Raw genomic sequence first — 10,659 nt, 5'->3', positions numbered from 1 at the left:
TGAAAGTGAAACTGAAAGCAGTAGTGACACAACATAAGAGTTTTCTTTTACCCATCATTTTACACTGAAAAGAAACTGAGAATTCAAAATGTAAACAACACTTTTATTCTATGTACACAACAAAATGATTAATGCCTTATATCAAAGCAGTTCTACCAGTTCTACCTTTTGTATTCCAAGAACAAAGCTATTTTGGATACTACTTTCAACAAACTTTTGTTTAATAATTGGATACCAAAGGCAGCAGTAATTATTTATTATTTTTTTACAATGTGATATAATGAAATAGCTACAAACAAAGATCATATTTTATAACTATACAATGTACAATTCATTAGCAAAATGTAAACTTTACAGACTGTTTTATTCAAGTGTAAACTATCTACAATGGCAGTTTTACATAAACCCAAAACAAAAACCTTGTAATAAACAGTTAAAATTCGTAATGCATTTAACAGTATGTCTTAGGAAAGGACGTTTTTGAAATTGTGCAGCATGTCACAGCGTTTGAAAATCTTTATCAGTTTCTTGGTAAGTTCAGTTCAAAAAAATATTAAACCACTATCCTGGGTTCAAATGCTCGGGTGTTTACGGGAGTTGTTGCAATTAATATTTCGGCGAAGACAGCACGTCTCCAATTCAGCATAGACAAAACAATGTTATTTCCTTTACATAATGCCGTTACAGCTTACCAGTAAAACTGTTTCATTTAAATAGAAGAAAAAATACTGTTTAGGTACACTGTATGTAAGCCAGAGTTCCTCGCAATTAAAAAAATGAAGGATGAGAAGGCACAAGCACTATGTCTCAGCACTGCTTTAGAATGGCATGTATTACATTTACACCAAACACTGAAACTGGGATATTTTCTGCAGCCGGCCTTGCACTCAAGTTTTTTCCACAACGGGAAATTACCCTGTATTGTTTTCACAAAAAGGAATCTGAAAGATTAAAATAGAAGTTTTTAAGAAAAAAATTAACTGCACACGAGCAATCGCTTAACAATACTCAATATCCTTGTCATCCTGGAGATGCCATGTCTATCGGGTCACCGATTTCAACATACAGTTAAGACGAGTTGCTGCTGAAGTGCAGACATGAACTTTTACATTGTTAACTTCAGTCAGCTGTATGAAATGTGATTGGTTTAAAATGATAACCACATGGGCAATGCCACTGCCTGATTGGTCCACCAAACAATCCCTCACACCTGACCAATGAGCAGCTGCGTATTGGTGACCACCAAGTCTGATCTCGACATCTTAAAACGAAAGACAGACAAAAAGACAAAAAAAAAACATTTAAATTAAACGAACAAAAACAAAACTAAAACAGTAGTCATGACACATTCCAGGTCAGGCTCGGCTGGAGTACTCTCCCTAAGCTTAGTGGCGAGACATTGGGCACTCTGGGTGGCTCTGCGCCTGCCGTACCGGCGGCCGCTCGGCCTTTCACTGCTTTTCCGCCATTTGATCCACCTCTTTGACCTCGATGACGGCGGCCTCCTCGGCCTGCGCCACCACCGCCTCGATGTTGCCGGTCGGCATGGCGACGATGGTGCCCCCGGCGCCCGCCACGTTCTGCAGGGCGGCGCCCAGCCCCGGCAGCGTGAGCAGCTGGAAGGGGCTCATCACCTTGACGATGGTGCCGCCGTCCTGGATGGCGGCCGTGCTCAGCACCGTCAGGTTGGAGGCATCCGGCTGGATCTCCACCGCGCCGGGGATGCCCGCGCCGGGGGAGGCCAGCACCGTGTAGCCGCCCAGGAGCGGTGAGCCGGCCGCGGTGAAGGCGGCCGCGTGCTGGGAGTTGTTGATGCCGGAGGCCTGAAGGGCCGACACCACTTTGTCCAGGGAGAGGCCGGCCAGCTGGCCCACCGGCAGGCTCGAGGTCAGCGTGATCTGCGCGGGCTGGCCGGCGGCGTGGGCGGCCACCGAGGCCGGGCCGGACGTGGCCCGCGTCAGCCGGGGCCGCTTGGGGGCCGTCGATGCGGAGACGGGCGTCAGGGTCATGAGGACGTTGTTCAGGTGCTGAGATTTGCTCTTCAGCTCTTTGGCTCGCTTGCGGTGCTCGTCGCACTGCTGCTCCAAGGCTAACGGTAAAAAAAGCAAAACACCGGCGTTAAATCACACGATGCACCGGGTCCACTGTGGAGAGTGCCGGTGTGCTTACGCCTACCGACTAAGCTGCGGGTATACTGCTCCCGATATCGGTCCATTTGGCTTTTATGGCTCGCCAAGACTTTCTTCACAAGGTCCAGCATGCCAAAGTTCTGAACTATGTTGTTCAGCAGCACTGCATCTGCAACAAAACAGATCTAACCAGTTCAGACAGAATATCTATCAGCGTCTAATCGGCTACAGCTGTGGTGCTTTCATGAACACGCCACACGTTTTCCAGTGTAATCTGATTTAGCAAAATCATGGTTGTGGCAGTGGCTGAACAAGAAGCCCAGGAAAAAGACCGACCGACTGCCTGACTGGCTGACTGACTGACACGCACCCTGACTCAGTCAGTCAGTCACTCACTCAGCAGCACCTGCAATGATGAAATACCTAAACCGGAACAACTATCAGCATGTCCCATGTCTGTCCTACAATTCTAAAATTTAAAGCAGTAGAATTTGCGTAACAAATCCCATTGCAGACATTATTAACCAAATAAAAATCCAAAAATACCAGTTTTGCTGTTTTTAAAAATGGCTATTTTCCGCAGTAAAATGTACAATTTGTTTGACTTTTATCCCTAAAATGTCAATGCCACTACAAAGATTAAGGACATTGGAAACACAGGTTTTCCACCACTCCAAGGGGGTGAATAAACTACCTTTTAAAATAGTGTTTCCCTCTTGGTGAATCTAACACGAATCAGCAGCACATGAATCAACAACATTTGTGGTTTGCGATATTCACCAGTGACTTGCAATGGCGGTTGTTGAATGCGGTCCTGTAGTCCTTTCAATGTTTCCTTCACCTCCTTCTGAAACTCCTCAACCACTTCCTCCAAGAGTCCTGCGTCCTTCAGCCCTCGCCAGAAAGTTACTGTATCTTCTTTTTTCAAGAAATGAAAAGAGCAGATTTTTAAGCTGTCGCTAACAGTGATTTGGTACACTGTTCCCCAAGTCCTGTGGTCCCATGTGTGGGCTGGTTTTTGCTCCATAATTACTTAAGGTCAATTGAAAATGTGCATTTAAACACTTTTCTTGTTTTTAATTTTTCATAATTCTGGCATGGTTAATTTTTAATCCTTTAGAATTTCTTACACTAATCAATTAATGAGGTCATCCATCAAGTGTATGTAACGTGGCCACAGAGCTAATACAGACTACAGCTGAATGAATACTGTAGCTCATTAGCCCAGGACTGAGCATGCTCTGATGCAGCATTTCCTGGAGTTAGAGAAACGAAGACCCACCTCCTATCGTTGTCACCCACTCGGTGCTTTCTTCTGTGGTTTCCACTGTGAATGTGGCTGGTGATCCATTCACTGCAACCAAAATGATACTCTTAATGTACGAGTACAACAAATTGACTTAGGATCCAATCTCAAATTTATTTATATAAACCTGGTCAGAATGAGACATTCGGTCGTTGCCTTTTTTACTTGTTAATATAATTACTAACTATAGTTACAGAAAGTCCGTTTTCAAAACAACCACTAATCTATTGCAAATAAGAATGAGTCTTTTGTAATAGAGATAATGAATAAAAATTTTCAAACAACAATAGTTTAAGCAACAATCACAACACAGAGAGCTGGAACATGGAAAAAGGCTCGGACAGAATTAATGGCATTTACCATCTGCTGAAGAAGGGGTGACAGGGATGTACTCTGTGGACTGCTGACTGCTAAACGATGTCCTGCTGCCCACTAAATCGATTTTGGTACTGCGGCAGGTGTTGGAGCACACTTTGGTGTGCTGGTAAAAGTCCAGTTCTCCAGAATCCATTATTTTCCTGAACAGTCAGGAAGAATTAAGAAAAAAGATAACTGAACCTGCGCCTTGTACACAAGTCCCAAAATGTGGTTATCACACAAGTGTAAGTACCCCAAAAAAATGCTAAATTAAAGGTAGGGGAAAACGGACTCGCACACTGCTAGATACAAAAGGGCAATACCCTCGCCGCCCCCCCTCCCCCACCCCCCCACCCCACAAAAAAGAAACAAATTCCAGGATATTTAGAAAAATACATACATGTTTATTGTGCAGGCATTGTGCTACAGTGCTCCAGAGCAAAGTGATAAAAATTGATTGTAATTAGACTGTTGTCCTGATTTCTAACCCACGTAGGGGATGTCTGCATTAAGGTGACTACTGTTGAAGCGGAGCACCTTTAAAAACAGACCTTAACATGATTCCATTCAAGCGAATTGCTCTTTTCCAGTCCTTGAGTGTGGATTTCCCTGCCAGATGAACAAACTCCTTTGGACTGATGAGGTGTTCATTATACTAGGAAAAAGAAAACACACACACACACACACACACACACACACAACCAAAAACAGATTTATCAATTAGGATGGCAAAATGCATGACATCAATTTTTAAATGACAAAAAATGTTTTGTTACTATGCATGGTACTGCATGTAATAAAAACAGACAGTCAATATCCCAGCGAACACAAAACATTTCAAGAAAACTGAGGAACAATCCATTTTGATTCCCATTGGTTGGGAGAACATGTTCCATTCCCCAATAAACATAACATATTAAGAGAATTTCAAGGTCATAGAAAGAGGTGTTCCCGTTATGTTGTTGGTAGCTTGCCCCAGTGGTCATTTCATCATGAAAAAAATCATGAAGGATATAGGTCAGGGTTTTCACAGCATTATTTTTTGTCTATAAAATGAATGTGAATGCCTAAGAAAGAGGACGGACATGTGGGTTGGGAGCCTTATGCTTAACACGTCTCTCAGAACCACAAACGGAAAAATCGTACATCGTAGAGTACTCACTTGAACACATTTGATGTTAATTCCAGGACACACAAACTTCTTCCAGATGAGGGCAGCTTTGCTATCTCCACAGGTTATGGGGTATATAATTTCTGCTTCCATATTCTCGACTTCTTCGGACAGCTTCATTGCTGAAGGTGGTCAAAGGAGACTAATGGTGACACACTGACAAGGCACATTATTTTGCAGCAAACATACTGGCATAACACAACGTACGTTTTATTATTTGACGAGATATCATTTACGGGCACAGAATTACACAGCACAAACAAGTGTTTATCGGAAACACAATCCTGCAACATTATAGGCAGACTGCTCCAACAAGATAAGCCCAACATATCCTGTCACTGCTTATCATATACCACAGATATATGAAAGGGTGGAGTTGGGGAGGGAGGGAGGGTCAAAGGGGGGAATAATCCCCATGACACAGTGGGGAATAATCGATAAATCAGATTCTCGCTAACACTTTAAATAGGAATTATATTAGCGTATTAGCTTTTGGACCGTGTCGTTCAACATTAAGTACCCATAAAAACAGTTGAGTGTGGTACCTATGACTGCTTCTTTCTCCAGGATGGGAGTGGCGGTGAAGGTGGAGGTTTCAGATTCATGTTCCATGTTCTCCTCCACCATCTCTTCCCTGAACAACAATCACAAACACCCACATGACCACAGGAAGAACTGCCTGTAATCCTTAAAAAAAGACAAACATTACAGTGAGGACTCATGATACTTATGCCAGCAGGTGCTATATATAGCATTATTGTGTTTCAACAAAACATTTGTTGATGTCATACAAGAATCTGAGACGCCCTTTTCCTTAAAGGAAACAAAACAATTTACAGTTCACAAAGAAAAAATACCAAGCACAGTTGGTGATGCTCATTGCTGAATTCCTCTTACTGCTATCCGTGTCAAATTAAGGACTCATTTTACTGCACTGCTTGTGTTTTTATCAACATACGTATGTATGCAGGTGTAATGAAATGTATTGTGCACTGCAGTATCTGAATTGCATATATTATTTCTGATGCTAATGTCAAGAGAAATTCTATTTTAATATATGAATGCAATTCAAGTCACAGTGCAACCACACCCAAATAGTTAGAGAGAACAGTTCACCAATTCCATAGTACTAAGCAAGCACAGAAACACGTGACGTCAGCCTTCAGAAGATACTTTTTGAGCGAGAGTCAAAGTTTCATCTTCTGTGCTGCATTAGTTTATATTTAAGTCTTCTCCTCATCTCACCTCTCTGCACACAAATTTTTTTTTTTCTTGCTGCCAAGTTACCTCTGAATGTACAAATTAAGTAAAAAGCTAGTTTTTCACACTTGTTTTAATTTGCATAAATGGCGCTTCAATAATAGCACTTGGAATTTGCTTTAATTTGACACACAAATAATGGTACACAAATAATAATGACTAGCAAAAGGATCTAAGCAGCCCAGATCTGGTTGAATGAGCAGAAAATTAACATTGTACTATCGCAAATTGTACTATCATGGACAGTTGAGCAGCTTCAAATGCATTATTAGTAATGTGGTTACTGGACGACTATGACAACTACCAACCGGTTTTCACATTGCAAACATTGTACATATTCTTCTTATGGTACTTTCAATATTCTGTGAGTGTAAAGGTATCACGATCGTTGTTTGATTTCCCTCCTGTATTATATAAGGCATGCAATAGCAGACAATCCACAGAGGTTATCTAGGCCATGCCACATATTTACAGGAAGACGAAACAAACCATTTAAAAGCATTTCACAATCATTTAGGCTGAAACGAAAACTTCAGAGCCATGAAAAAAAAACAAAAAAACTGGTCAACTGCCAAACATATTCACAGAGATGCACTTCAGAATGGAGGACAAGGTAGGATAGGAAACAGATAAATTATTTACCTTCAGACCAATTTACAAAACATAAGTAAGTGTACATGTTTTCAATACTTAGTTTCTTACACAAATAACTCATCTAAATATGTTTACTGTCAACTGTCTGGATATATTTAGGCAAGGTCTAGAATTACCTAATGGTTTTGCTTTAAGTACTTATTTATTTCTAACTTATATTATCAAAATATACAGTTGAACCAATTCACAAATATATTTTGGCAATCTCACTTTAACTACTGATATATTTCTAAATATAGGAGACATACCAATAAAGATAGGGGCATACAAAAGTCATTCAAAGTTCATCTGAAACAAACACACAAGTACATAACATTTAAATTTATATTACAGTAGAACCCGTTTGCAGGCATGTTGGATTCAAGATTTCCTGCGATATAATAATGAAAATCCATGGGACAATGCCAATTCAAATGCTATTTAAATATTCTATGTGTAGTAATAATAAAGCAGTCTATCACTAAGAAGCATTTTGCCTCAGTCAAAACATTGAATACTTGCAGCAGGTTTGGCAAATGAACTATTATTAACAAATTAACGATTAAAATGCGTTTTTGCTTGAAATCTGTTCATCTTCTCAGCATACCCCATATCACACGAAAATGGCTATTCACAAACTCAGAAAATACTGTTTTATCATCTTCCTTAATCAGCATAATAAAACCATGTAACTTATAAAATTAGCATCAGTCATATAAAAAAATATTTATGACTTAAATTAGGTATTTAATCTACATTAGCTTTGTGCACATTAGTGGACACATTTTCCTTCCCTCCACCACATACTGTAGCTCAAATTATAGCCCAGTAAAAAGAAGATATTCGTTGATATATCACTGTAGCTCCTGAAATGCAGTTGCTTAAATTTCAGATGTAAAATGGCAACATCTTTGTTCTACAATATGTAAAGGACAATTTCCGTTGGGTCTCCCCAAATTGACTTTTTAACTAAATGGACAGCTGTTTCACTGTAACTTGTATTTTGATTGGGGTCATAAGTGTTGTTTGTTTTCAGACTGGGCCCAGTCAGTCACATTTCCTGTTTTGTATGGATCACCATGTAACATTTATACCAATGTGAACTCAAGTGAAAAAGACAACATGGAATGTGGCTGCCTCCCAGCTCCCCACAGCAAATGATCATGCAGATGAAAATAGAGTTTGTTTTTCAGCCACCTTCTGTAAGTAGTAAGCCAGTCATTCAAGTCTGCCTAGATTCCAGGTGTAGTCCAGCTAGCACAAACACGCTGACAATCTGAGCCTCAATCTTGGCTACATCATTAGCCAACCTTACACTGACCATTGCTTATAGCAGACCCAATCCTCAGTGACAAGCTATAGTTTGCGATGCTGCAGGAAAATGTAGGGCCCTTCTTGCAGTTCTCATATCAAGGCAAGGCATGTTGGCATACTAAAACACTCACCCCTGCTGGGCCAGCTCTGTGGTGACCAGCATAGTCTTCACCTCCTCCACAACTGCTGTATCCACCGCAGTGTCTGGCGTTGTCACGACAACCACTTCCTCCACATGCATGCTGACTTCGGTAGAGGCCATGGCTGGAGCTGCAGTCAGCCGGGCTGCTCACTGGGTGGGAAAGAAAGGTAAAGCACTCAACACAACATTCTCGCAATTACCAATGCAAGCAATTCAAGTATCTTACAAGTATTGTTCATGTATCATTACCCTAAATTCAAGAAATTATTATTATTTTCTTAAAAAAGCAGACCAAAATAAATAGAAGTCAAGAACTTTAAAGCTACTTAGTTAGCATCTGACCATTTCAAGAACCTTCAGGTCCTTTTACTACTCTAGACAGGACTGGGAGCCCAGTTAACATTAAGCTCAACCATACAGAAATTTCAGACTGAGTGCTAAACCTAAAGACTTAAACTGACAAGGTATTTTTATGGGTTTGTAGTAAGCAAGCTGTATGATTTATTGAGTGTTTTGAATTTTTAACTACCTGAACTATATCAGGCCATCATTGTAAATTACCTACCTGGTTCAATAAAGGCAATAAATTGAATTAAATGTGTCTGCTTCACCCCAAAGAGGGTTAAAAGTAAACATGGCGTGCTATTGGGCTGAAGAGCCACAGTACTGCATTCACAAATCTATACTGTAACTAAACATCACTGTAAGGTTGGCTCTTGACGTATGTCGACGTTCAGGCTGGCTGACTGCGTAAGCCATGGATTCAATTTCCCACCTGAGGTAAATTCAGGTGAATAAAGACATGTGCTGCAAGAAAAAACATCCTCCTGAAACTTATTTTGTACACAAGGGAAGCCTGATAAGTTGTATGATGTTTCTTTTTTCTCGGAGCTAGCTAGCAGCAAAATGTTACAAGAACATCTTGATTTAAACTTAGCTAACGATGCAGGGTAGCTCCTAGCTAACAGTCATGCAGGTAGCCACTGTGACTGATTTGTGGTTATTTGTTACCACAAAGTTATTTTGTGCACGTAAGACATCAACATAATAGAAACCTTTCAATAATATTTCATGAGCTACGAATGTTAATACGTAAATTGACTTGTAAGCTACGAGCTAACGAGCAGTGCAAGTAGTCAGAGTTTCTTTTGCCTATAGACTTTAAAAATGTTTTACTAACGTTGGCTTATTCAACATTAGCTATCTAGCTAAATTAGCTAGTTGGCTGAGAAGTGTAGTTAGTTGACTAACAGTTAACGTAGGGATATCTAAGTTAGTCTAACGTAGCTAGCTAGCTACTAGGAAGTGGCAGCTTCTCCTAGGCTAGTCCTTGCAACTATGCCTGACGAGATGCAACCAATGATGTTCGTTAACATTACATTAGCTGGAAAACCAGCTATGGTAGCCTACACGCAAAACAGCTTCGAGTTTTTTAATATGTATCATACCTGCTAGCTAGCTAGTTAGCTTAGCTGCTGTAAGTTAACAGGGTCCAAATAGTAGCCTACCGTTTGTAGAGCGGAGTTCCATAATACAAATACAACATAGCCGAAAGTTAGCCAGTTAGCAGATTAACAGTTATAGTGCCCTTAATTTTGTTATGTTAATTATGTGGATGGATGATGGGGCCTGAAATGCAGTTTTAAGAGGATAAACCATTTCCGTGCTTTGTTGTTGGCTTAGAATGACATGATGTGGCAAAACATTGCCGGCCGTCAGTGATTATTATCCCACACTAGCTAGCTACCACGGATGTGTAGATAGTCTATCCCAAAGCACTGGACCCGGATCAGCTAAGGATTTTTACGACAATATTTGGAGTAGGGGTTACAGTTGTGTAAACTGATCCTCGATCGGTTATTGTGTGGACAAAAAGCACCCTGTGGTGCACTCGCTAGATATTTTGTCACCACCCACCAGACGCACGGTTTACGCCAGATCGTACTGAGGGCGCCGTCTTGACGCTCTATAATCACCGGCGCGGTGGGCCGTATCCGTCCGTACGGCAAGCTCAGGGTGTACGTCCTTACGTTCAAGCACTGAAATCATCAGAGCCATTTCCTTACGCAGATCATACGGAAGAATCGTGTATCTTACCTTCTAGGTTCGGAGACCTGAGACGCAACCGTATTTGATCAAGTGGCTGTAAAAGATGTGGCGCTGTGCACTGAAATGGTGACGCAGGATGAAAAGCAGAGCTGGCACGGGGGCGGAGACTGCGGTTCTCGCGTCACCCACCGGGTCGGCCGCAAGGGGGCTGCTCGCAAAAATCTGAACTCCACTGCCCTGTCCAAATTGTCTCTAAAGTGCATGCAATGGTGTAGATATGGATAACCTACAACTGCAA

At 41.1% G+C, this 10,659-nt stretch overlaps 1 protein-coding gene across 5 annotated transcripts; it reads right to left on the bottom strand.

Annotated features, from left to right (window-relative positions):
* Nucleotides 1–82: 82 nt before the first annotated feature.
* On the bottom strand, nucleotides 83–10,566 carry gmeb2 (glucocorticoid modulatory element binding protein 2). Of its 5 annotated transcripts, none has more exons than XM_064304064.1 (10): nucleotides 10,410–10,566; nucleotides 8,302–8,462; nucleotides 5,509–5,597; nucleotides 4,955–5,085; nucleotides 4,344–4,447; nucleotides 3,796–3,953; nucleotides 3,412–3,483; nucleotides 2,910–3,047; nucleotides 2,176–2,298; nucleotides 83–2,089 (listed from the first exon to the last, which is right to left on the bottom strand). In XM_064304064.1, the coding sequence occupies exons 2-10, from the start codon at nucleotides 8,430–8,432 to the stop codon at nucleotides 1,452–1,454; spliced, it is 1,584 nt and encodes a 527-aa protein (XP_064160134.1). In that variant the 5' UTR covers nucleotides 8,433–8,462; nucleotides 10,410–10,566; the 3' UTR covers nucleotides 83–1,451. The 5 variants fall into 5 exon arrangements, with proteins under 5 accessions (XP_064160134.1, XP_064160137.1, XP_064160135.1 ...); XM_064304067.1 differs by having other exon boundaries at nucleotides 2,910–3,044; XM_064304065.1 differs by lacking the exon at nucleotides 10,410–10,566 and adding an exon at nucleotides 9,821–10,329.
* Between the last annotated feature and the right edge of the window lie 93 nt (nucleotides 10,567–10,659).

Source organism: Anguilla rostrata, chromosome 13 (assembly GCF_018555375.3).
Source record: "Anguilla rostrata isolate EN2019 chromosome 13, ASM1855537v3, whole genome shotgun sequence".
Classification (NCBI taxonomy): Eukaryota; Metazoa; Chordata; class Actinopteri; order Anguilliformes; family Anguillidae; genus Anguilla; species Anguilla rostrata.
Note: the sequence above shows the minus strand (reverse complement) of the source record. Positions and strands in the feature narration are given on the sequence as shown.

Coding starts and splice junctions, on each gene's coding strand:
- gmeb2 (XM_064304064.1), bottom strand. CDS start 8,432: ATGGCCTCTACCGAAGTCAGCATGCATGTGGAGGAAGTGGTTGTCGTG. Junction 4,448..4,954: donor TTAACATCAAATGTGTTCAA/GTGAGTACTCTA, acceptor TCTTTTTCCTAG/TATAATGAACACCTCATCAG. Junction 2,090..2,175: donor GTATACCCGCAGCTTAGTCG/GTAGGCGTAAGC, acceptor TTTTACCGTTAG/CCTTGGAGCAGCAGTGCGAC.